The 27,822-nt window shown below is 45.3% G+C and overlaps 1 protein-coding gene across 2 annotated transcripts in view; it reads right to left on the bottom strand.

The window, feature by feature from the left end:
- Nucleotides 1-27,822, bottom strand: part of SDR39U1 (short chain dehydrogenase/reductase family 39U member 1) — a 226,905-nt gene that overhangs the window by 197,208 nt on the left and 1,875 nt on the right. For both annotated transcript variants that reach the window (XM_053361472.1, XM_053361471.1), the window contains exons 2-6: nt 27,555-27,661; nt 26,909-26,991; nt 26,464-26,585; nt 25,594-25,737; nt 24,520-24,968 (exon numbers count right to left, since the gene is read on the bottom strand). In XM_053361472.1, the coding sequence (XP_053217447.1) occupies nt 24,553-24,968; nt 25,594-25,737; nt 26,464-26,585; nt 26,909-26,991; nt 27,555-27,661 (872 nt within the window). In that variant the 3' untranslated portion in view covers nt 24,520-24,552. The remainder of the gene's footprint in view (nt 1-24,519; nt 24,969-25,593; nt 25,738-26,463; nt 26,586-26,908; nt 26,992-27,554; nt 27,662-27,822) is intronic.

Raw genomic sequence — 27,822 nt, 5'->3', positions numbered from 1 at the left:
CACCCACAACGGCAGCAAGAGTGCGTGTTAACAGGGTCCCCCTATATGCTAATTTTACACCTGCAGTGGGAAGGAAAAAGCCTTGCTTGAAATGAGGCCTAAAAACACAGAACCAGGCTTACTCGATCTACACTCGCAGCCTCTCACAACATTGGCATCTATCCCACAAAGGCTTTTCTCACAACAAAGCTGATAATCTCTAAAGCAGAAGCTGGGAACCTTTATCAACACAGGGGACGCAGTCCTTCCCAGGCAACTTCCCAGGGGCCAGGTGCCAGCAGTGGGAGGAACTACAAATGTGAACTTTTCCTTTGTTTCTACACACAGTCACACACCCCTCTCTTCCATCCAGGCAACCAAGCAGCCTTATCTGAGTTCAAGGACTCGTTCTCTCCTGGCAACAACAGTCAAGGAGGGTTTGAAGAAGAACCAGTGGGGAAGGGGGGCCGTGTCCTGGGGAGAGACCTGAGGGCTGGATAGAGAAGCCCCGGGGAAATGGAGTTCACCTGAGGTTCCTTCTCTGCTTTAAAGTCCTGCAAGGCTCTTCTTTTGTCTGCACTATGACAGATAAAACAAGACTACAGTGGTACCTCGGGTTACAGACGCTTCAGGTTACAGACTCCGCTAACCCAGAAATAGTACCTCAGATTAAGAACTTTGCTTCAGGATGAGAACAGAAATCATGTGGCGGCAGCAGGAGGACCCATTATCTAAAGTGGTACCTCAGGTTAAGAACAGTTTCAGGTTAACAACGGACCTCCAGAACGAATTAAGTTCTTAACCCAAGGTACCACTGTACTAGCTAAAAAGGAAAAGGACCCCTGGACAGTTAATTCCAGTCAAAGGCATGGCTGTAGCCAGGATTTTGGGAGGAGGGGGCAGGCCTTTTGGGGGAGCAAGAACCTCAGTTTGCTATGTATTTTTATTTATTTTTATTGATTGGCGGGGACAGCCTCCCCTCCCTACCCCCTTGGCTACACCCACGGTCATAGGTGACTATGGGGTGCAGTGCTCATCTTGCTTTCAGGCTGAGAGAGCCACTGTTTGTCCACAGACAGCCTTCCGCGCCAGCATGACTAAACCACTTCTGGCGCAACAGGACACTGTGACAAGTGCCCGATTGCACGGAAATGCCGTTTACCTTCCCACTGCAACGGTACCTATTTATCTACTTGCACTGGTGTGCTTTCGAACTGCTAGGTTGGCAGAACCTGGGACAGAGAGACGGGAGCTCACCCTGTTGCGCAGATTCGAACCACTGATGTTCCGATTGGCAAGCCCAAGTGGCTCAGTGGTTTAGACCACCTTTTCCTCCCTGAATTCCCCCCCCCCAAGTGCTTTGCACATGCACAGAAGCTCCCTTGCTTCCTCTTACTCCAGGGCCACTGGAAACAGGCCCCAAAGCTAAGGTTTGGGGAAAGACTTGAATCAAATTCGGGTAGCTGTAAACACATCCAATCTTCTGAGGAGCGAAAATCCCACCCCACCCTCCTTTTTGCCATCACCCCAGATTTCTGGGCCCTCTACTTTCCGCCCCAGCATTCTTACCAGTGACAGCTGAGGTCTCTTTGGGATCCCCTCTCTTCTGCGCACTGACAATGCGGCAAACCAAACCAGATGTGGGGCTGACAGTTGACGCTGTTCCTTTTCTGTGGGAAATTCCCCTTCATAACTCACTGCCCACCCACCCGACCTTGCTCCAGGCAAGTCCGAAACTCTAGTGCCACCTAGTGACCAATTTCACGCAAGAGGGGTTTTGAATTTGTTTTCCCTTCACGTGCCAACACAGCTGCCTTAACTTTTCGTACGGTGCAATTTTGCATGCTGCGGGGGAAGTCGATAGAGAAATGCTTTCCAGCCTCTCATGAAACTAGAACTCGAGAATATTCAGCAAAGCAAGATGTTAGAAATTCAAGACAAGACAAAATGAAGTACCTCTCCACACAGTGGTTAGTTCTACTATAGAATTTGCTTGGCAAGGAATATCATTGGGCACCAACCTGGGTGATTAAAAGAGAGCTAGACAAGTTAATGGAAGGCAAGGCTGGGTGATATATCAATACAGTTGTACCTTGAAAGTCAAACGGAATGCATTCCGAAAGTCCATTTGACTTTCAAAATGTTCGGAAACCAAAGGATGGCTTCTGATTGGCTGCCGGAAGCTCCAGCAGCCAATTGGAAGCTGTGGAAGCCACACTGGACATTTGGCTTCTGAAAATCATTTGAAAACCAGAACACTTGGAAGGGACACGGGTGGTGCTGTGGGTTAAACCACAGAGCCTAGGACTTGCTGATCAGAATGTCAGCGGTTCGAATCCCCGAGACGGGGTGAGCTCCTGTTGCTTGGTCCCTGCTCCTGCCAACCTAGTAGTTCAAAGCATGTCAAAGTGCAAGTACCGTATTTTTCGCTCTATAGGACACACTTTCCCCCCTCCAAAAATTAAGGGGAAATATGTGTGCATCCTATGGAGCGAATGCAGGCTCCTTGGCTTCAGCAATAGCAACACGAAGCCTCCAAAGCGCAGAGGGAGCGCTCCCTCCGCGCTCTGGAGGCTACGCATTGCTTTTGCTGAAGCCTGGAGAGTGAGAGGGGTCGGTGCACACCGACCCCTCTCGCTCTCCAGGCTTCAGGGATAGCCACCTGAAGCCTTTGGAGTGCAGCAGGAACTCGCGCTGCGCTCCAAAGGCTTCAGGTTCCTTTTGCTGACGCCGGGAGAGAAAGACTCTCCTGGCTTCAGCAGAGAGGGAGAGCTGCGCAGCGTCTCTTCAGCGAAGCGGGAGGAGAAATGGAAGGGTCTCCATTTCTCTTGCCGCTTCACTGAAGGGGCGCTGAGCAGAGAGGGGGAGAATTTTTTTCTTCTTGTTCTACCCCTCTAAAACAAGGTGTGTCCTATGGTCGGGTGCGTCCTATAGAGCGAAAAATACGGTAGATAAATAGGTACCGCTCCAGCGGGAAGGTAAACGGCATTTCCTTGCGCTGCTCTGGTTCGCCAGAAGTGGCTTAGTCATGCTGGCCACATGACCCGGAAGCTGTACGCCTGCTCCCTTGGCCAGTAAAGCGAGATGAGCGCCACAACCCCAGAGTCGTTCTTGACTGGACCTAATGGTCAGGGGTCCCTTTACCTTTTTTAAAAAAAAGAAAGAAAGAAAGAAAAGAAAAGAAAACCAGAACACTCACTTCTGGTTTCTGATTGTTTGGGAGCCAAAACGTATGAGTTCCAAGGCTTTCAGCAACCAAGGTACGGCTGTATTCCTCCCCAAACCAGTTTGAAATCCATATTGTCATATTGGTTTCATAGTTTTTCCTCCTGGCAATGTATCATGAATCACGATGTCTGTGAGGGTGCGTGCACTATGCAAAAATCACAGTGTGGGGAAAACCGTGAAGCCAGCCAATGCCTCTCTATAGCACCATCCTTATTTCAGACACTGTGATATATCAGTATATTGTGATGCTTAGCTGGTGATATATCACCATGTTGAAAGCCAGATATCACACAGCCCCAATGGGCACTGTTGGAGACAGGATGCCTCTGAACGCCCATTGCAGAGAATTGCAAGAGCTGGTGTGCTCAGGTCCTGCTTTGAGCTGCCCACAGGAATCTGGTCTGCCACTGTGAGAACAGAATGCAGGACTAGATGGGCCATGGGCCTAATTCAGCAGGCCTCTCTTCTTCTGTTCTTATAATAGACAGGCAATAGAGGAGACAGAGTGCTCAGTTCCAAGTCTGAGGGCTGCCCTTCTATGGTTTCACCCCTAAACCAATAGAAGTTGACAGTCAGGGCCTGGAAGGAGAGGCATAATTTGAGGTTGGGGTTTGTTCTAGAGATCCTGCTCATTTTGGGCATTTGTTTGCAGAGAGCTTAGACCAAGCATTTGTTCAGATCTGTTTACAAGGAGGTTAGGTTCAGGAACGCGGGTGGCGCTGTGGTCTAAACGACTGAGCCTCTTGGGCTTGCAGATCGGAAGGTTGGCGGTTTGAATCCCCGTGATGGGGTGAGCTCCCGTTGCTCGGTCCCTGCTCCTGCCAACCTAGCAGTTCGAAAGCACGTCAAAGTGTAAGTAGATAAATAGGTACCACTCCAGTGGGAAGGTAAACGGCGTTTCCGTGCACTGCTCTGGTTTCACCAGAAGCGGCTTAGTCATGCTGGCCACATGACACGGAAAAACTGCCTGTGGACAAACGTCGGCTCCCTCGGCCAGCAAAGCGAGATGAGCGCCACAACCCCAGAGTAGTTTGTGACTGGACTTAACTGTCAGGGGTCCGTTACCTTTACCTTTTAGGTTCAGGAAGCTGTTATTCCACATTTCCTGGTGCATTTCCCCCTTACATACCTCACTCAAGTCCAGCTTTGGTGTGGGAAGTTGTTGCTCAAGAGCGCCAAATCAACTTCTGTTCAGTGTTTTGCCACTTGCCCCTTGTCTAGAGAGCACGGGTTCAGGCAGTTTCCCACTTGTCCCTCACTTTCTAAGTCGGGGTCTGGGCAGTTTTGCCCTTTCCTCACAGCTTTCCCTGGGAAAACCCACTTTTTCAGTGACAAATCGGTGCAAAACATCCATCCAGAGAAGATCTAGTTGGCATTTGCTCTGCTTCAGTAGTAGAGACTGGATTTCCCTGGAGGAAAGTGGAGGGATAAGGAGAAATCTGGATGGCCCTGGAAAATAGTGACAGTTTGTAGTTGCTCAGGCCCAGTGATCTGTCCATGGTCCTGAAAGTCTCCTGTCCAACTAGACTTCTCCATGCCCTGGACCTATGTTAGTATCTCCTCTGTCTGTCTATCTGTCTGTTTCTTTCCCTCTTATGTCCTCTAGGATACTGAACTATCTGCCGCTTGATCATGGATCCTAGACTGCTGGCTGGTCCTACATCCTGAGTCATGTTGTAACTTTCAACCTTCAGGGAGCAGAGGTGCATATGCACATGAAGCTGAGCATGAGTTACATCCAGGTCTTAAAAGACTGAAATATAAATTGACCTCTCTCCCCTTTGCAGCAGGAAGCGATAAACCAAGAAGCCTTCCGTAAACTATGGTTTACCATTTTCTCCTTAACTAGGAGATCATGGTTTAACAGTTTCAGAAGAATTAAGCCAACTTCGACCCACGTTGAACACAGAGACTTAACAAGCAAAAGCTATTGAAAGGAAAAATCAGGAGGCCAAGCTTCGTTTAATATTCTGTATTAGTTTCCTCACCTATTTCAATCACACGAGGATGAAAATAGCCACACACAAAACACAAGCGAGCCCTTAATTTTATCATTTCACTGATTAAAATTGTCCCACATGGGTAAATCAGCTAAAGCTTTCATTGAATGAAACTGATTTAGGTAGAGAGGGGGAATGTGGACCCCGTAGATGATGCTGAACTACAACTCCCATCGTTGCTGACCATTGGCCATGTCAACAGGGGCTGATGGGAGTTGTAGTCCAACAATAGTTGGAGGGCAGCTCATTGGCTACCCCTGGATTAAAGCTTTATTCAGGGTCCCAGCAACAAATTTTGGAGTCTACGCATGGTTTAGCAGTTTGTTCAAGAAAACAATGCTATTTAATTTTTCATTTCATTGGCTACAGAGACATGAGATGTCAGCACAGCAAACGGAGATCATCTAAAGTACAGCCAACAGTGCAGCACGATGTGGAGAGGGTAGGGGGATTTCTCTCTCTTCTTTCCACAGAATGAAGCCCTCTTTTCCCTACGGCTCCCTTGGCTTGGTCAAAAATCACATCTTCGTTCTGGAGGTGATTTCCTTGATCTGCTTCATTAAAACATAAGGAAAAGAAGAAGAAGAAGAGTTTGGCTTTGATATCCCGCTTTATCACTACCCGAAGGAGTCTCAAAGCGGCTAACATTTTCCTTTCCCTTCCTCCCCCACTACAAACACTCTGTGAGGTGAGTGGGGCTGAGAGACTTCAGAGAAGTGTGACTGGCCCAAGGTCACCCAGCAGCTGCATGTGGAGGAGTGGAGACACGAACCTGGTTCACCAGATTATGAGTCCACCGCTCTTAACCACTACACCACACTGGCTCTCAAAAGCACAAGGTCATTTCATAAGAACTTCAAACAGAGTGTTGGACTTGACCCAGCAGGAGTCTTCATAAGGCAAGGGTGAATGGTTCTGGTCGCCTCAAATCAAAAAGGGTATTCTAGCGCTGGAAAGGTTTGCAGCTTTTCGATTTAGAGAAAAGGCAAGTAAGAGGAGACATGATGGAGGTGCATAAAATTCTGCATGTTGTAGAAAAAGAGGATAGATTGTTTTCTCCCTTTCTCATAACATTGGAATTTGAGCTCCTTGGAGAATATAGAAATGTACTGAAAAAAACGAAATAGAAATCACATTTTCCTAGCTAAATTATTAAATATTAATAATAATAAGTTTATTACTTGAACCTGGCTCATCTGACTAGGTTGCCCCAGCCACTCTGGGTGGCTTCCAACGTATATAAAAACATAATAAAACACACAGGGCTGCTGCCTTCAGATGTCTTCTAAAGGTTCTATAGTTACTCATCTCCTTGACATCTGATGGGATGGCGTTCCACAGGGTGGGTGCCACTACCAGAAAGGCCCGCTGCCTGATTCCCTGTTCAACCTGCTCTTTAAGAGGGGAAGCACAGTTTTGGGGTTACCTGAGAGATCTCGAGAGTAGATGGCCAGAAGGCGCTTCTGGATACTTTCTCTACCACAAGTAGCGATGACAGCTCTCACGAATTGTCTCCCACACAGTATCACAGGCGAGTCTTGCGCTATGGAAGAGACGACCATCGCAAGGCATAGGGAGAGCAACCCGGCTGCAGTGACCTTCTTCATAGTTCAGATAGATAGTGGTGCTCAAATCAGTGTGGCAAGAAAGTGAGCAACTAACGCACAATATGGAGTTGCACTTTCTCCCCAGCTATTATATATACAGGACATCCACTCACTCCATTAGATATTCACCATGGTCACCACACTTCGAAGGTCACCATGTATTACATCAGCTTTTCCTTGTAATATCTTAAGTGCTGGGGGATTCCCCCCCCCATGCCGGTTTTTCCACAATCATTAAAGTGTATTTGTTCAGCCCTTACGATGATGGAATCGCAACAGATTTGTGAATTTACAGGGTGCAAACCTAGGCGGTGGCATTAATGTATATTTGCTGCTGATAAATGGGTTTTTTATTGTGTGTGGCGTTTGTCTCACGTCGCAAATGACAACTCCATTGTGTGTGAAGTGAGCGTGTTGGTGTTGTTGAAAGAAGCCACCCACCTCAGCCCAGTATACCTGAAGGAGCATCTCTACCCCTATTGTTCTGCCCTGACGCTGAGGTCCAGCGCCAAGGGCCTTCTGGCGGTTCCCTCATTGCGAGAAGCAAAGCTTCCGTAAACTATGGTTTACCATTTTCTCCTTAACTAGGAGATCATGGTTTAACAGTTTCAGAAGAATTAAGCGAACTTCGACCCACGTTGAACAAAGAGACTTAACAAGCAAAAGCTATCGAAAGCAAAAATCAGGAGGCCAAGCTTTGCTTAATATTCTGTATTAGTTTCCTCACCTATTTCAATCACACGAGGATGAAAATAGCCACACACAAAACACAAGGAAACCCTTAATTTTATCATTTCGCTGATTAAAATTGTCCTACATGGGTAAATCAGCTAAAGCTTTCATTGAATGAAAATGATTTAGGTAGAGAGGGGGAATGAGAGGAGGATGCTGAACTACAACTCCCATCGTTGCTGACCATTGGCCATGTCAACAGGGGCTGATGGGAGTTATAGTCCAACGATAGTTGGAGGGCAGCTCATTGGCTACCCCTGGATTAAAGCTTTACTCAGGGTCCCAGCAACAAATTTTGGAGTCTACACATGGTTTAGCAGTTTGTTCAAGAAAACAATGCTATTTAATTTTTCATTTCATTGGCTACAGAGACATGAGATGTCAGCACAGCAAACGGAGATCATCTAAAGTACAGCCATCAGTGCAGCACGTTATGGAGAGGGTAGAGGGATTTTTCTCTCTTCTTTCCACGGAATGAAGCCCTCTTTTCCCTACGGCTCCCTTGGCTTGGTCAAAAATCACATCTTCGTTCTGGAGGTGGTTTCCTTGATCTGCTTCATTAAAACACAAGGAAAAGCACAAGGTCATTTCGTAAGAACTTCAAACAGAGTGTTGGACTTGACCCAGCAGAACTCTTCTTAAGTCAAGGGCGAACGGTTCTGGTCGCCTCAACTCAAAGAGGGTATTCTAGCACTGGAAAGGGTTTAGAAAAGGGTGACCAAAAAGAGTTCCCTTATGAGGAAAGGTTACAACATTTGCAGCTTTTCAATTTAGAGAAAAGGCAAGTAAGAGGAGACATGATGGAGGTGCATAAAATTCTGCATGTTGTAGAAAAAGAGGATAGATTGTTTTCTCCCTTTCTCATTACACTGGAACCTGAGCTCCTTGGAGAATATAGAAATGTAATGAAATAAACAAAATAGAAATCACATTCTCCTAGCTAAATTATTAAGCATTAATAATAATAAGTTTATTACTTGTACCCTGCCCATCTGACTAGGTTGCCCCAGCCACTCTGGGTGGCTTCCAAACATACCGTATTTTTTGCACCATAACACTCACTTTTTTCCTCCTAGAAAGTAAGGGGAAATGTCTGTGCGTGTTATGGAGCGAATGCCTGCGGGTGGCAGGGGGATCTGCTGCAGTCGTGAGCAGAGGATCCATGGTTCCCCGTCCTTCCCTCCTCCGTGGTTACAAAGCATGGATCCACATGGATCCTCAGGATTTTTGCATTGGGCTACTCCAAACTCACTGTCAGATCACATGTCTGTGGCCACAGCATGAACCACAAAAATCATATATCCACTATTTCGTTTAGAATATTTTTTTTCTTGTTTTCCTCCTCTAAAAACTATGTGCGTGTTATGGTCTGGTGCGTGTTATAGAGCGAAAAATACGGTATATAAAAACATAATAAAACACACAGGGCTGCTGCCTTCAGATGTCTTCTAAAGGTTCTATAGTTACTCATCTCCTTGACATCTGATGGGATGGCGTTCCACAGGGTGGGTGCCACTACCAGAAAGGCCCTCTGCCTGATTCCCTGTTCAACCTGCTCTTTAAGAGAGGAAGCATGGTTTTGGGGTTACCTGAGAGATCTCTAGAGTAGATGGCCAGAAGGCGCTTCTGGATATGGACTCCACCACAAGCAGCGATGCCAGCTCTCACAAATTCTCTCCCACACAGTATCACAGGCGAGTCTTGCGCTATGGAAGAGACGACCATCGCAAGGCATAGGGAGAGCAACCCGGCTGCAGTGACCTTCTTCATAGTTCAGATAGATAGCGGTGCTCAAATAAGAGTGTGGCAAGAAAGTGAGCAACTAACGCACAATATGGAGTTGCACTTTCTCCCCAGCTATTATATATACAGGACATCCACTCACTCCATTAGATATTCACCATGGTCACCACACTTCGAAGGTCACCATGTATTACATCAGCTTTTCCTTGTAATATCTTAAGTGCTGGGGGATTTTTCCCCCATGCTTGTTTTACCACGATCATTAAAGTGTATTTGTTCAACCCTTACGATGATGGAATCGCAACAGATTTGTGAATTTACAGGGTGCAAACCTAGGCGGTGGCGTTAATGTATATTTGCTGCCGATAAATGGTTTTTTTATTGTGTGTGGTGTGTGTCTCACGTCGCAAATGACAACTCCTCCATTGTGTGTGAAGTGAGCGTGTTGGTGTTGTTGGAAGAAGCTACCCACCTCAGCCCAGTATACCTGAAGGAGCATCTCCACCCCCATCGTTCTGCCCGGACACTGAGGTCCAGCGCCGAGGGCCTTCTGGCGGTTCCCTCATTGCGAGAAGCAAAGCTACAGGGAACCAGGCAGAGGGCCTTCTCAGTAGTGGCGCCCGCCTTGTGGAATGCCCTCCCATGAGATGTCAAAGAGATAAACAACTATGGAACCTGACATTCAGAAAACATTTGAAGACCAACTAAGTTTGTTCTTGGTATAAGCTTTCGTGTGCATATCCGAAGTATAAGTTTTCGTTGGTATCTGAAGAAGTGTGCATGCACATGAAAGCTTATACCAAGAACAAACTTAGTTGGTCTCTAAGGTGCTACTGGACATTTATTTTTATTTTTTATATATATTTCAAGTTGGTGGATTATGCCAAAATGGCTACAATGACTAGAAGAATCAGAAATCAGGCAGACCAAAATTTTAATAAGGAATGGGGAAAATTTATAACTTATCTTAAAGATCATTGTAAACAGTTAAAATTGTTAGTAGGGTTGGAATATCACTTGTAGTTTAATGGTGATTTTCAGATACAATGGAGAGGTAAAAGATTTGGATTATTATAAAAGATGCAGGAGGAAATGATTAACAATAGGACCCACAAAGGGGAGGAGGGAAGTCCTGGGGATTCCTTGGAATCTTGTTTTTATGTTGTATGTTGGATAAGTGACCGTAAAATGTTAATCTGATAAACCAAATAAATATCTATTTATTTTTTTTAAAAGGAAATGAAGCAGCATGTCTGGCCCAAAACATCTGCAGGCACAAACAGTACTCACCCTGCTACCATCATGAGCACAAATCATCAAGAATGCACAATAAAAATAATGTCTGGATGGGCCCTTAATCGTGCTACTATTAACACAGGGAGGCTTGTCCACAAGCCATACTTTCCTCCCTGCTGTTGATAGATCCAAAATCAAAAAGTGACGAGAGAATAGTTTGCTGCCTCATCTATGATCTTGCGGTTAAAGGTAAAGGTAAAGGTACCCCTGCCCGTACGGGCCAGTCTTGACAGAGTCTGCGGTTGTGCGCCCATCTCACTCAAGAGGCCGGGGGCCAGCGCTGTCCGGAGACACTTCCAGGTCACCTGGCCAGCGTGACAAAGCTGCATCTGGCTAGCTAGCGCAGCACACGGAAACGCCGTTTACCTTCCTGCCAGTAAGCGGTCCCTATTTATCTACTTGCACCCTGGGGTGCTTTCGAACTGCTAGGTTGGCAGGCGCTGGGACCGAGCAGCGGGAGCGCACCCCGCCACGGGGATTCGAACCGCCGACCTTTCGATCGGCAAGCCCTAGGCGCTGAGGCTTTTACCCACAGCGCCACCCGCGCCCCATGATCTTGCGGTTAATACTCTCCAATTAAATGGTGTTTGACCAGAGTAAATTTAGGGAACCGCAGAAAGACGGGGAGGGAAGTCAAGGTATAATATGTAAGGATTGTTTTATTCCGTTTGAAATGTTTATTTGTTATAAATGAAAATTATAAATAGAAATCTTTTTTTAAAAAAAGACAAGGAAACGGGAGCAATGTAGGAAATATGGAATGGCAGCCTAGGGCTGGGTAATCTGTGGCCCTCCAGATATTGTTTGGACTCCTGTTCCTGTCAACCCCAGCCAGCATAGCCAGTGATCAGGGATGATGGGATTTGTAGTCCAGTAATACCTGGAGGGTCAAAACTTAACCACTCGTGGGACAGGCATTACACAGAAGGACAGAAGGATGTTTCCTCTGCCTCTTCTTCCCCAATCCAGTGTGTCTAGAATTGAGGGTGCTTCCAGTCTCTTCTTCCTGTGAGCCAAGTAGGCAGTTCAGCCATTTGCTGACATGAAAAAGAGCCAGTTTTATTATTTGCTTATAGCAAAGGATGCCTCTGTTTATGACAAAGACATCTCACCGCCGGTTTTTTCGTTCCCTGAAACTTCCCCATCCAAGATGGGCCATCCTCATGGCGTTCAACGTGTTTATCATGAGCGAGTAGATGCAAAGAGGGAAGTGTCAGTGTTACGAGTAATGAAAAGGGCTTGTGGAGGGAGTAATGCAGAAGGCTTTTCATAAAACCGCAATAGAAGATGCAAAAGCCGTTTCATGAGCCTGGTGGACATCTTAGTCATAACAGATTTGTGAACGGAGGAAAGGAAATGTGTCCTATAAATGGGCCCGTAATTTTGTTAGTTGTTTGCACAGGTGGTGCAGAAGGGAGGTTTTCTGGTGAAGAGGTGTTATGTGTTGTACAATACCTCCATAAGAAGCTGCCTTATACTGTGTCTGGCCAATCTAGGCCAGTATTGCTTGCCCAGGGAGACAGCGGCTGTTGAAGGTTTCAGCCAAAAGCTTCTCCCAGCCATGTCTGGAGTTGCTGGGACTTGAACCTGGGACTTCCTGCATGTAGTGAGAATATTTTATTGCAAGGACAAGCAAGAAATATTGGGTGGGTGCCATTGGAAAGTTTTTGAGCAATGCCCGGCATTAAAGATGAAAATGTGATTCAGTTATAAAGTGTGGGACTATATTCTTCACTCCCTGTGTTGTTGTTTTGATTAAAGATTTTTAAGTTACCAAAACACATACATGATACATCGTCTCTGTTTTCAGATCATGAAATCCTTCCTACAGATCAATTATATTTGATGTGAGACATTAATGTTGTAGGGATTGTATAAACACACACAAAAACATTTTTATTTTTAATTCTCTATACAGAGCTGCCTTCAGATATCTTCGAAAGGTTGCACAGTTGCTGATCTCCTTAGATCAGGGGGTCTCATAACTCCATACCCTCCAACATTTCTCCGATGATATCCTAAGGAAAAGTGGGACATTCTGGGATCAAATCAGAAACTGGGATGACTTCTATAAATCTGGGACTGTTCCTGGAAAATAAGGACATTTGGAGGGCCTGTGTGGCCTCTCTAGTATTGTTGGGGAGACGGGTGGAATGGATCACATGAAGAAAATACTGATTTCATTTAAATAAATAAAAATGCTCCAACACCAATTAATACTAGCATGAACGATCAGAATGGAAAGCCTTCTGAGATCATTTGTAAGAGGTGTGGTATAATCAAGTTTGGTTTTCAGTTATTATGGGGGAAAATAACACAAGATTAAGTTGGGGACAAGTTAAGGAATACACACACACACACACACACACACACATATAAACAAAATAATAATAATCTGACATTAAAAATAAATAAAAGATATGTAAATAATACATATTGGGTTGCATTGGGTTGCATCCAATGCTGTACCTATTCAGAGCAGACCCATGAAGTTAATGGGCATGACTGACTTAGGTACATTAACTTTAATGGGTTCATTCTGAGTACAACTTAGTTGGATGTAGCTCATGGTTCCCGCAGGATAGGCTAATACTTGGTATGTTTAATAGTCCTTAAACCAGTGCCATTTTTCTAGGAAGAGTTGAGAATGGCAATGGTGCCCACCTGAGAGGTGTCGGAACTGAGTTCCGGCGAGTTCTGGTTGAAAAAAAAGCTGTCCTTTAAACTGTACAACTACAATGGCAGACCTACAATTTCAGACCTTTCAATTTCTGCCTTTTCACTGCCTGTTAATTGTGCTGTACAGCCTTTCTTTTCATATCAGATTCTCTTTTTTAAAAAAAAATCCCAAAAATAAGAAATCCCCCCGTCTGTTTCATCCCTCTTTTTTCTTCTATAAAGCAAGATCCAGAGAGCAATATTGTAAATAATATTGTGTCAGCTGCCCGGTATAAATCCACTACTAATGCACAATTATTGTATCAATGACATGTTGCAGAATGCAGCCACACACAAAGAAAACCCCACTAGCCTGGAGGGGCTCTTAATACAGGCAAGATTTCATCCTTGCTTGAATTTTAAAACAAACAAAGAACCATCACATCATCTTCCTAGATTACAATTTTGGCCCAAGCAACAAAACAGAGGTGTATAGCCTCTCCCAATGAGGCATCTGATCATAGCCTGCATTTTTAATCAAGGCTTATATTTTGATCAGATTCCTGTATTCTAAAAATGACCTTAAAGAAATATATTTGTAAATGTTTGTATCTCTCATGCCAGGCAGAAACCATACTCTGGCAGCTGTTTATCTTCTTGATCAAGGGCCCCCCTGATCTATAGCAGTGTCTCAGGGTTGTAAAAGGAAAAAACAGGCTGGGAGCAAAAGGTCACACTGACCATACAAATTATAGAATACAATCAAGGTTGCAAAAACAAATAGTAAATAATTATTGTGCCTCCCATTAAACTTGAGCCACATCTTCCTAAGGTTAAAAGGGCAAGAGCTAATACAAACATCAGCTGGCTAGGGAAGAGGTAACTCTCTGAAACTGCTTTGAATCTTTAGAATTTAGCTTAGCTTTTACTAAGTTCCCTTTCTTCTAAAAAAACTATATATGTATGAAATATATTGGCTTAAATGTAATTATGCAAAGGATTTAGAAAGTAAGAAATTATAGAATCATAGAAGAGCTGGAATAGACCACGAGGGCCATTGGGTCCGGACCCCTGCCAGACAGAGAGACGCCATCGGAGCACTCCTGACATATGGTTGTCAAGCCTCTGCTTAATGACCTCCAAAGATAAAATTAGCCACCATCTGTTTTGGAGTGAATAGGGCAATAGGGCAAAAGATGAAATGTTAGTTAAGGCGCCTAGTCTAGGGCAAAAGGTTATCTGGTAATTAAGGTGCCTGGTCGAGGTAAATGTAAGATATATGACTACTTATTTGCCAATTATAAATAGAAGGAAATATAGCTCTTTGTCTCCCATAAAAGGTAATAGGAAATGGGTGTATCTTTTATGATTGGTTCTAGCAAACAGCCAATAGGAATTTTAACCAGGCTGATTGGACAGAGGCAGCCAAAGGAGGAGCAAGGGGGCTGAGCTGAGGGAATATAAGTGCTGGCCATAATGGCAGGAGGGCAGGCCAGAGCTTGGTAACCATATACCACTGTGCCTCTTATTTATTTGTCCGACAAATAAATTATTATTTTAATTTCTCTATTGCTGCGTTGAATATTTCATTCCAGCTAAGCGTTAACCACAAGCAGGGTGCTACACCAACAACACCCAAATGCTCACTTGCTCTCTCACGCAGGAGGGATTGCATTTTGCAACGTGAGACACACACCACATACAATACAAAAATAAAAGTAAAATAGCAGCTCTCTGCCCCTACCTGGGTTAGGGGGCGCAAATTACTTGCCTTGCCCCAGGTGCTGACAACCCACGCTACGCCACTGGACACACACCACATACAATGCAAAAATAAAAGTAAAATAATTGGCAACAAATATGCACTAACACCTCTGCTGGCACCCTGTAAAGTCATAAATCTGCTGTGGTTCCATCGTCTTAAGGGCCAGATAAATACACTTCAATGGCTGTTTGAGGAAAATAAAAATGGGGAAAGGTATTCCAAAACAACAACAAACCTATGGTTACATGAAACATACTCAATAAACACACAAGACATAACCGGCTGTACTTTTAAATAAATAAGGTGTACTTCATAGTATCAAATTGTATATTTCAACGGAAGTGTCTGTTCATAGAGTCCAATAATTCACATGAAGGGTTGTTACTGTTCCACAGAATCCTTCCACAGAGACAAGGTTTTCCAGAATATTAGCCTTGTTTTGCCATCCTAGGCTTCATCAGTAGTACAGGCTCATATGTAATATTACAGGATAGTGGATCTGATGAAGCCTAGGATGGCGAAACAAGGCTAATATTCCGGAAAACCTTGTCTTAGACTCTGTGAAAGGATTCTGTGGAACTGTAACAACTCTTCATGTGGATTATTGGACTCTATGAACAGACAGGTGGAATACACACTTATACATGTGTGGACCTTATGCATGAACTGACTAGAGAATCAGTTCCACTGGGTCTTCTGCTTTTTTCATTGAACTTTATGAGACTTCCGTTGAAATCTACAATTTGATACTATGAAGTATACCTTATTTATTTAAAAGTACATCCGGTTACGTCTTGTGTGTTTATTGAAAGGTATTACAAGGCAAAGCTGATGTAATAAATGTGTGGTGACCATGGTGCCTATCTAATGAAATGAGTGGATGTCCTGTATCTATTGTAGCGGGGGAGAAAGTGCAGCTCTATATTTGTGGATTAGCTGCTCACTTTCCTGCAAACACTCTGATTACAACACCACTCTTTCTGAACCACAAAGAAGGTTGCCACAGCCGGGTTCCTCTCCCTTATGCCTTGTGATGGCCGTGTCTTCCATCACACAAGAATCGCCTGTGAAATTATGTAGGAGAGAGTTCGTGAAGGCTGTCTTCAAATGTTGCCATAGAGTCCATATCCAGAGGCACCTTCTGAGGATTTACTCTCAAGATGTCTCCGGTAACCCAAAATAGTGCTTTCTCTCTTAAAGGGCAGGTTGACCAGGGCTTAATTTAGCTAGGAATATGTGGTTTCTATTTGATTTCATTGCATTTATGTCTCTCCTTTCCTCCAAGAAGCTCAAGGTGGAGTATATTCAGCCTCATTCGATGTCCCCAAGTTCTGATATTATTACACTATAAAGTAGGGACGCGGGTGGCACTGTGGTCTAAACCACTGAGCCTTGGGCTTGCTGATCAAAAGGTCGGTGGTTCAAATCCCCGCAACGGGGTGAGCTCCCGTTGCTCGGTCCGCTCCTGCCAACCTAGCAGTTCGAAAGCACCTCAAAGTGCAAGTAGATAAATAGGTACCCCTCCGGCGGGAAGGTAAATGGTGTTTCCGTGCACTGCTCTGGTTTCGCCAGAAGTGGCTTAGTAATGCTGGCCACATGACACCGAAAAACTGTCTGCAGACAAACATCGGCTCCCTCGGCCAGTAAAGCGAGATGAGCGCTGGAACCCCAGAGTCGTTCGCAACTGGACTTAACTGTCAGGGGTCCTTTACTTTAAAAAAAAATTAAAAATGCTATAAACCCCTATCACATCTCCTTGTAGTTGCCTTTCCCCTAAATTAAACAGCCCCATAGGTTGTGAGCTTTCTCCATATGGCAGTTATTCTACCCTACTGATCGTTTTGGTAACCTTTTCCAGCGCTTCTTGACATGGGAAGACCAGGACTTAGACACCCCTGACTTAAGAGAAGTTCTGCTGCATCAAATCCAGAATCTTGCTCAAAGTTCTTATGAAATGACCTCGTGTATTTCCTATGCTATTATTTTGTTTTCTTTTTTTAATGAAGGAGGTGCAGGAAAACAAGTGGAACAACATGCCCAAGCCAAGAGAGCTGTAAAGAGATTAAGACCAGACAGGGATTTCTACAAAAAGTGCTGTCAAGCAGGCTGCACTACAGCTGAACTCCGTCTGTTGTGCGGATGAATAACATTTCACATCTCTGTAGTCGGTGAAATAAATAAATAAATAAATAAATAAATTTTAAAAATGTTTTTCTAGAACAAACTGCTAAACCATGCATGGGCTCAAAATTTGTTGCCAGATTCCTGAATAAAGCTTTAATCTGTTGGGAGCCAAAATGATGCTGTTCCAGCTCACCCCAGCCCTAGTTAGCATGGCCAATTGTCAGTGGTGATGGGAGTTGTAGTTTAGAAGCATCTGGAGGATCCACATTCTCCAATCAGTTTCAGTCCGTGAAAGCATTAATTGATTGGCTGGTGTTAAACTGGGCTGACCTGCTGTCAGAAAAGCCCTGCTGACGGTTATCAGAAGCTGTAATCCGAAGAGGGCAAGCGAATTGGCAGCAATTAGTTTTATTGCTCGACAACCAGGGAGACAGCATCCATGCACAGGATTCAGATAAGTGAGTCAGTTGCAGAAGCTGAGTTTCTGGCCCCTCTTCCAGGGTGGTGTAGTGGTTAAGAGTGGTAGACTTGTAATCTGGGGAACTGGGTTCGCGTCTCCGCTCCTCCACATGCAGCTGCTGGGTGACCTTAGGCTAGTCACAGTTCTTTGAAGTCTCTCAGCCCCACTCACCTCACAGAGTGTTTGTTGTGGGGAGGAAGGGAAAGGAGAATGTTAGCCGCTTTGAGACTCCTTCAGGTAGTGATAAAGCGGGATATAAAATCCAAACTCTTCTTCTTCTTCTTCCCCCTATTTATGACTCCCTTTGTGCATTCTTCTGCTGCGACTCAGCTTTTCTTATTTGTTCCAGTCTTTTCTCAGCCCTACGCTCCTGCGCTGAGAGAGGACGGGAAGCAGCTGAATCAGGACCGTATTGCAGAGCAAGGAGACACGGCCCCATCTCCTTCTCTATCAGCGCCTGTTGTTACAAGCCTCTCCCCTTCACCCCCACTCTCTGATGATGATTCCTCCCTGTCCCACCAGTCTGAACCTGGTTCAAAAACACCTTCCCCATGTGGTACCTCCTGGACCACTTTCTGTCACCACTCTTCCTCATCTAGCCAGTCTCTGACACCTGCCTACTATAGCTGTAATAAAAAAAATTAAGGTCTTATATATATAATAAATGTTCATAAATGTACCAACCAAGCATGTACATAGTTATGTGGACCACATGTCTGAAGCAGCACAGGAAGACCGTCCTGAAACCATTTTGACTCCCAAAGTGACCAAATGTTTTTCTGCAAGGAGGCAGGGGGTGAACCAACTGATGCCCAACGCTGAACTCTGCTGAACAGTATTTCCTGATAACAACTGTTTCATTCAATTCTTCACCAGCCAATTAGTTCAACACTTGTAAGTAGAAAGTCATGTAATTTCTTCATTAACCAATCTTTTTTCGAATAGATATAATGAAAAATACTCTGGAACAGTGCTCATGTGATTATGTAGTCACTGTTGGCTGATGAAGAATTCAACAAAACAGTAGTTGCTATCCGGAAACACTGTTCAGTGGTGTTCAGAGTTGGGCATCAGAATTGGACATTTGCTGATTATACAAAGCTTCACAGCTTGCTCTCTGCCGGGTAAAGTCTGGCACCATGATTCATTTAAGGACTTTCAGAGACGTTCAGAGACTTCAGTTTGTTAGTTTTGATGTTTTGTATTATTCCATCAAGTTTTTCACATTGTTATTGTTTCTGGCCATCGTGTTGCTTTTGATATCGCTGACTCATATTTTGCAACACAGGGGTTTGTTTGTTTACTCATCCGCTGATAGGCAGCAGACCCAAAGCTTGCCTTCTGCAGAGATTGAGTTGCAGTGTGAGCCATTTCCCCCAGGAAACTTGCTCACACAGCTCAGGTTTCTATTGGACCGGTGCTCCAGAGATTCCCAACGCCTGCTGCAAATATAAGTAGAAGGAAGTTGTGGTGGATATGGGATGGGAAGCCAAGGAAGGGATCCAAGGAGGAACATGACCTAGTGAAATCAAATTAGAAATCCCATAAACTCTCGGGTGTTAAAATACTAAATGCCATTGGAGGTCAACTAGTGGCAAATCTCAACTCACTGACATTGGGTGCCATCAGGATGTCAAATACAAGCAGCAAATATTTGGTGGGCATTTCAAAAATATTCAGACATTTGGATACTGCCTGGCGCTAAAGAAGGAAATTATGAGTGAAGCTTTGGGAACAAATTCAATTCCGCCCTAACCTGTTGGACTATATTATTCAGTCTCTGTATTAAACTTGCTTGTATGAATAGAGTCCATGTGTCCCCTGCTATTTCTGCTATTGCTTCCAGCAGGTGGCACTGCCATGCTGAAATGATTCAGCTTTTCCCCATGGAGGGCTAAAATTCCTGGCGGGATTTACCGTATTTTTCAGTGTATAAGATGCCCCCATGTATAAGACGGCCCCTATTTTTTTTAACCCCAAATTAAGACATTGTTTAGCTTTTGGGGGGTGGGGGAGGTCACTTCTGCCAATCGCTCACCCGCCTGCCTGCCACTGCCAATCGCTTGCCACAGCCACTGCTGACCGCACACCTCGCCGCAGCTGCCAATATCCTGCTGGCCTCGCTACAACCACCAATCGCCTGCCCAATCGCCGCTGCCAATCTCCTGCTTGCTGCTGCCATTAATCACATGACTCCCCCTGCATTCACTATCCGTGTATAAGATGACAGCCAATTTTTGCCTCTTTTTTTTTTAGCCAAAAACATAGTCTTATACACGGAAAAAATACGGTAATCATCTCTGGGTGTCCTTCAAATGTTTCAGACAACACAAGGCTGTTGTCTGGAAGTAGCTAACATCAGCTAAATGTGGGGTGTTCGGTTTTCTGGATTCTTACTGTGTCAGTTGGCTACCGTGGTCAGCCCAAGGATGGACAATGGCAAGGCCAGAGCCTATGCTCGATTTAAACAAACTTTGGTTCACGGCCTCTGCTAATGAATGGCAAAAAAACCCCCAAATACAGTGGTACCTCGGGTTACATACGCTTCAGGTTACATACGCTTCAGGTTACACACTCCGCTAACCCAGAAATAGTGCTTCAGGTTAAGCACTTTGCTTCAGGATAAGAACAGAAATTGGGCTCCAGCGGCGCAGCAGCAGCAGGAAAAATTAGCTAAAGTGGTGCTTCAGGTTAAGAACAGTTTCAGGTTAAGAATGGACCTCTGGAACGAATTAAGTACTTAACCCGAGGTACCACTGTACTAAATTTTAGGCTTACATAATTGGTCAAAAATGAATAAAAGAAACAGGGGAAACTGACTCCAACAGGGCAATCCTTTGCACAGGAAGCCAATGTTGTCGGGGTAATATTGGGATATATCTAGAGTAGTATAAGGAAGTGTGCTCCTGATTGCCAAGCAAGGCTCAGCTTGGCAGAGGGAAAACATGCCTTGAAATCGGTACTATTCTTTTTAAAAAATGGGAAGTGCTGGTAAAGACTTGAGATACAGTCACGTTTGGTTTTTAGTTTATTATCAAAAGAAGTAACACAAGTGGTAAAATTGAGTTGGGCAAGTGAAGTAAGATATTTTTCTGTTTTTGAAAGACTCACATATATATGCTAGCCCGATTCAGAGCAGCCCCATGAAATAAATGGGGATGACTGACTTAGGTCCAATAATTTCTATGCGGTCACTCAGAGCAAAACTTAGCTGGAGACAACTCTTGGTTCCTACAAGATATGCTAATATGTTCGTTGTTCCTTGAATTGTACGGTACAACTGCAATTATTATTTCTCTACTTATATTTACTTATTAAATCATTTCAAGAGGTGGGGAAATATTTGTGTGTGTCTTGTACATCCAAAGCTGACACACGCTATTTATTTATTTAAGAAATGCTATGAAACGCTTAATTTTCAAAAAAATCTCCACATCATGGACGTGAAACAGAGACATGAATTATCCAATAGAATACATGTAAAATCAACATAATTTCCAAGCAATTACACGACTGAACTGTGTGCCCATATAGACTTGTTGATATTGATATATCAAGTGGAGGCCACTTAAAATATATAATAAAGTACCTGCCCAAGGTTAAACGGCAGGACGTCCCAAAAGATGGGCTTCAACGCAAGATCGACTTCCCAAGGAGCAACATGACGTGGCACTTGCAAAAGGACATGTTCAGCTGACGAAAGGAACACGGTGATCCCTTAAGGAATCTGGGTCCAAGCTGCTAAGAGATTCATGTACCAATGATAAACACTTGCAATTTGGCCCAGGATGTGTGTGTGTGTGTGCGCGCGCGTGCGTGTGTGTGTATGTGTACACACACCAAACCCAAGGCCTATCCGACTTGGGCCCAACATTGGGGACCCAAAAACTGCCTGGCAGTGCTGGCGTTCGCCAGAGGCGGCGGGGGATGACGGCCCCCTCAATATTGGCGGGGAGGCTCAGCCCCCTGCCTCAAAATATTGAGGGGCCTGAAACCCCTTGCGTTCCCTATACCCGGCGCCCCCGGGCCCATCTTGTCCGGCGTCCTGTTCTCACAATGAGTTCCACAGTGCAGTCCACCTTTGAGATTTCAGCAACTGCTGTGCGGGAGGTAAAAAAACCTCGCTGTCTGCACCGGCTCCCAATTAGCTTCTGTGCCCAATTCAAAGTGCTGGTTTTGACCTATAAAGCCTTAAGACGGCTCAAGACTGCAGTGCCTCAGGAACCACCCATCTTCCAGACTCTGCATTCATCGTCTGAGGCCCTCCTTCGTGTGCCTCCTCCTCAAGCGGTCCGAACGGTGGCAACATGAGAACGGGGCCTTCTCTGTAGTGGCTCCCCGTCTGTGGAATACACTCCCCAGGGAAGCTCCCCTGGCGCCTTCATTATCTATTTTTAGGTGCCAGACGAAAGTCTTCCTCTTCATCCAGGCCTTGGGCTGATTAATATTCTATAGCCTTTTAAATGTGTCTGTGGGAAGGTAGGGGGGCATTGTTTTGCTGTTTCGTTTTACTTATTTACTTGTTTTTATCCTGTGATTTATTCTGTGAACCATCCTGGCATTTTACGATGAAGAGCGGCATATAAATCTAATAAATAAATAAAGTAGTTGCTGTGGCTAGTAGCTACTAATAACTTTAGCCTCCCTAAATTTGGCTAATTCTCTTTTAAAGCTATCCAGGTTAGAGCCATCACCAGTTTGTTTGGAGGGAGCGATTTCCATAGGTTTAATTATGGGCTGGTTGAAGAAGTACTTTCTTTTGTCCATCCCAGATATTCCAACATGCAGCTTCTCCAAGTTCTAGTATTATGAGGGAGAATGAAAAGATTCTGCTCCTTTTCCTCACACCAGGCATAGCTTTTTATTGCCATGCATATAAGCCCCAGGTGCTGGAACCTTCTCCCATCCCCTTGATCCATTTCTGAACCCTTTTGTGAACCTTTTCCTGCTCTACAATATCCTTTTTTGAGGCAAGGCAATCAGAACCAGTCGCCCCCGACATAAGAAGAGTTCTGCTGGACGAAATCCATCATCCCATAACACAGTTCTTACGAAACAACCTCGTGTTTTTCTTAGGTGACAACAAAGAACATGACGAGCATCTCCCCCCTGGAGCATATGTGGAAGATGAGACAAAGCAGAGCACTTCTAGAGAGAAAAAGATTGAACAGGCCCTCATCCAAATATGGGAGAGGTTGTACTGGTCGACTGTACTGCAGATGATCTCAAGCAGCAGTGCAAATAGCCTGTGCCCTATCACCCAAAGGCGTGAAAAATAACATTATTGTTATGATTTCTAGAACCAACCGCTACACCATACATGGGTTCTAAATTTGCTGCCGTGTTGCTGAATAAAATTTTAATCCAGGAGCAGCCAAAATGGTGCCCTCTGGGTATTGATGAACTCAAACTAACCAGCTGGCATGGCCAATGAGCAGCAATGTTGGGAATTGTAGTTCAGCATCACAAGGGTCACCCGTTTGCCTCATTCAATCAGTCTCAGTCAATGAAAGCTTTAGTTGTTTAATCATTGTGCGTCAACCTTAATCAGTAAAACGAAAAACGTACGGGCTTGCTTGTGTTTTTTGTGTGGCTGTTCTGGTCGTTGTGTGATTGAAATAGGTGATGAAGATCATCTATTACGTATATATATTTTGGAGAATGGTGTGTCTGTCTGTCTGTTCTCTGTGTTTGGGCACCTCTTAAGATATCGTCATCATATTTAGCACAAGAGTTTCCAAGATGGAGGTAGCGCTCTTCATCAATGTTTGGACAGTGACCACCATTTTGAAGATGGAGGACCAAAATGTAAGTTTGGTGTGACTTTACCTGTTTTTTTCTTTTGGCGTTGGTTCAGTCACATCTCAAGATATCTTCGCCAAATTTGGCAAGGGAGTTCCCAACATGGGCAGCAGATTTCGTTGTCATTTGCACACTGGATACCATTTTGAATCAAGATGGCAGACAAACATGGCTTTGATGTAACTTTGTCTATTTTTTGTCACAGATTTGGCTGCTTCTTGAGACACCACTGCAAAATGTGGCACAAGGGCTCCTGAGGTGAGGGTGGGGTGGGAAGCTGTACATTGACGTCTGGGTTGAGGTGCCATTTTGAATCAAGGTGGCAAGCTGAAATGTGGCTTGGCAGGACTTCATCCATTTTTTGACATAGGTTCGGCCACCTCTCAAGATAGTCTCACAAAACTAGGCCCAAGGGTTACTGGGGTGGGGGCACCAGTCATCATCCCTGTTTGAATGCCAGGCATCATTCTGAATCAAGATGGCAGACCAAGACATGACTGTGGATTGGGTCCCAGGCAGGATCATCAGTTAGGTCACAGCCGAGTGGTTTAACTTCTGCTTTGTTTGCAAAAGTTCCCAGGTTCAATACCTGGCTGCTCCAGGTAAGGTTAGGAAACACTCCATTTCTGAAATCCTGGAGGGCTGTTTCCAGTCAATGTAAACAGTCCAGAGCTAGATGGACCAACTGTCTGACTCAACATTAGGCAGAAAGTGTGACAGACTTTCCACCAAAGAACAAACAACAGTGCCAACAAATCCTCTTTCCACAATGCTATTTCAACTATCAGCAGCTTTTATTCTTACAAAAGAAAACAAATTTTATGTTTGTGCATGTTCGAGCACACACACACCCCTGAGTAAGTGGCTGTGCCTTCTGTCATTTGAACCCCCTCTTGCCAAAGGAAACAGGCACCTAAAAGCCTTTGAACGGCTTATTACAATGTGCACACACACATGCACAGATCTGGGGGAACCTTAACGACTTAACAAAAGCGTCTGCAACAATCCATATTTAAGGTGCCCACGAGCTTCTTTTTCCTGTGTGCGTTGTCAGCAAAAACTAAGAGAACCGAAACTTAATAAAGCAGCAGGGTGGGAGGAAACCAGCAGATTTTATCTACCAAGGAATTACTACTACTAGGCACACTTTTTCCTGGGTCAGGTTAAAATATTCTGGAGGGCAGAGGGAAGATCAGGGAACGCAAAGCGGTAGTTGCTCTCCAGAGTCTGTTTGGGTACCACGCGCTGTCCTTCAAGTAGCATGACACTCCGCTCAGGGCCAAAGATGGCTGACACAGCAAAGCTTGGCAGAGGCAAGAAGGCAGGCCGCTGGAGGGCCGACCCCATAGCCCGGGCAAAGTCCCCATTGGTGGTGGTAACGGCGGATGGTGCGACGCCATTCAGGATCCCCCGGACATCCTCCCGCTCCAGCGCATGGGCCAGGATGCCTACCAAATCGGCCACATGGATCCAGGGAAAAGGCTGGCGGCCAGAAGCGATGGGGCCTCCCAGGCCGAGGCGAAAGGGCCACAACATCTGGGCAACAGCTCCGCCCTCTCTGCCCAGCACCACACCTGGAGGCAAAGAGACGGAGAACAAATAAAAATTATTGCTCAGGGAGTGCAAGCTTACTGGCAAAAGGCAAACACTTATAGGGAAGCCATGCAGGTGAGTTGCATAGGGTTATAGCTTGTACAAGCTTATACAGAAGCATCTCCTGGGCTTGGCTTTACACAGGTCTGGAAGTTAAATCACACTCACAGTGAGCAAAGAGGAAAAGCGTGCTGGCCCTATCGGAGCCAGATGGCTGATTCAGCAAGAAGAACAGCATGCTTACCCTTCCCATCTGCCTTGAGTGTACAATCATTTGTGGCACATCCTTAATAGAATCTGGGAAAGGGGAATGGTAGTTTTGGTGGAGTTCCCATGTGGTCTCAAGCCTGTGGCTTCAGTGGGATTGCTGCAAATCGTGCCTTCAGACCACAGTTCTGACAGTTGAATTGGGGCATAGGAGCCTGTAAGCACCTGCTACTCTCACCCACATTGTATGAAGGAATATCAGCCTCAAGAGTCAGACACACAGACGCTGAGGCTATGAGAGCTTTGATCTCACCCTCGGCCTCTCATGTCTCTGGGCTTTCACATGCCACATCCAAAGATGCCCTTTTCTCCATTGTCGGCCCTTACTCCCCAACTTACCAGATCTCACTACCACCTGGCGTGTGGCATCACCGGGGATTTTCGCTGCTGCCTCCCAACGGGTCACCAGGCGAGAAAAGAAATCAAAGTCTCCGCCAGGACTCTCTTCTGTGTATTCAGTGGTGGGGCTGGGTCTGTAGTACCCTGAGGTTGGGACACACCTTTTACCAATAGTGTGACTTATCTTATACCTGGATTTTACCTAACTAGCCAACCCTGAATAATTATATCACAAGAAACCTGTATTAAGGCTTCCTAAATTCCCCAACTGCTTTTAACTTTGGAAGTGACAATCCTGAAGGGCCCTTTTGTTTCCTTTTATTTCTTTCCCAGTTTCATGTCTTTCTCTTAGGCTTCTATTTCTCTGACACATCCTTCACTTAAGCCCTTCTAAAAATCACTTTAAATCCTTGGTAAACCCACTCTGCCTTTAGCCAGCTCTGGATTTCCTGCCCTCGTGGGACCTGCCAGCTTCCCTGCGTATGTGTTCCCCCACTGCCAACAGCACACCACCCCTCCTTGTCCCCAGGTCCTGTGAGGAGTTATTCTTCACCCCCTTACATAACCTATATTCTCAGTCGGTCATTCTACTGTTGACACCTTCACCTGAGCACACATAATGTTTGTGGGCATTCCATAGCATCCCTAACATTGAAACAGCCTGCAGCCTGCATCCTTCCTCAGACTTCTAAGTGTTGGCATGCCATTTTCTTTTCATATTTGTAAAATTGCTTGTGGAGTCATAGGACACTGCATGTTCACAAGCTCCCAAGATTCAGGGAATGCACTCTGTCCCCACAGTTATTTCACTACCAGCAACCACCAAGTGGATAGCGAAGCTACAGTTTTAGCTAGCATGGAGGTAAATACCTACGCCGGTGACAAGGATCCAGGCAGAAGGGGGGTGCTCAGCTCCTGCAATGGCTTTCGCCAAAGTATTTGTGGTCTCTATCCGACTGGCAACCACTTCCTGGCGGAAGGACTCATTCCACCTAAAGCATTGGAAGAAACTATCCTTGTATCTCTATACATAATGGCTTTTACACAAGTCTCCGAGCAGCTCACTAAGTTTTTGTTCCACGTGCGGCCCACAGTCTGGACCACCCTGAGTGGGAGCAATCCCTTCCACCCTCCACTGATCAGGTGGAATTGATTCTGTCCACTAGACCTCCGGCAACTGTCCCTTGGACCTGGCCTGTCAACCGCTTGCTCCTTCCCCTCGGCTCAGCTTTGACACTACAGCTAGGAATACAGGTATCAGGGTCAGCTGCAAAGTCGTATTAATCACCCTGAGTGATCTCGTCCAGGGACCTACCTACGGAGGGGGTTAAGGACATTTTCTCCAGCTAGGTTGACCACACCTTCACAAGGAGGGAGCCCCAAGCGGGAAACTTCATCCTAGGAGGAGGAGGAGGAATGTGCAGCATTAGTCTCTCTAGCTACAAGCGCCTCCCTGCCACTCAAATTTGCCCATCCCACTCCTGATTGATTCTCCCTACCGATATGCAACTTGGCATCCAGGGGTAGGAGTGAAACTGTCTTTTCTGTTTGTTCTACTGGCCCCAATACTTTATAGCTACCTAGCATATGTCTGTCTGGGATAGGATGTGGCCTTGGGAGAAACCCAAGGGCCTAACAGAGAACCTCAGAGGGCCACATTGTGCCTTCTGGCCTGAGGTACCCACACTTAAGTTAAAAGAACAACAAATAGCTAATTGTGGCTCCCCTCCTACTGCCTCTCTGAAGCCTGTTCTGGAGGCCACTTGTAATTTGGCAGTGTAATTTGTGCCTTTTTGGTCACGTCCAGTGTGCCGGCATTTGGCCCCTGGAGGAGTTGGAATGTGGTGGTTGTGGCCCTCGGAGCTGAAAAGGGTTAGCCACCCCCTGGTTAAAATCACAGCAGCAGGGCCAGGGAATTGTGGAAATTCTGCACATGCTTAAAATAAGCCCTCATCACATACCCAGGTAGTCCGCCCTTTTCCAGGATGGCGGGAAATCAAGGTGACATCATGCCCTCGGCTCCTCAGCAATTGGGTTAAGGCTCTGCCAACAAATCCAGTCCCACCACCTAATTTCAATATGAAAAAATGTAATTGCATTTTTTTATATATAAAGGATTTTATTTTTGTAAGTAATGGCTATATACAGAGAGATAATGGGACAGCTCACCAGGCAATCAGAGGAAAGGTGGTGGGTGACACACAAAAATTACCTCCTCCCAAATAATCA

This window comes from Podarcis raffonei, chromosome 13 (assembly GCF_027172205.1).
Source record: "Podarcis raffonei isolate rPodRaf1 chromosome 13, rPodRaf1.pri, whole genome shotgun sequence".
In the NCBI taxonomy this organism is placed as follows: domain Eukaryota; kingdom Metazoa; phylum Chordata; class Lepidosauria; order Squamata; family Lacertidae; genus Podarcis; species Podarcis raffonei.
Note: the sequence above shows the minus strand (reverse complement) of the source record. Positions and strands in the feature narration are given on the sequence as shown.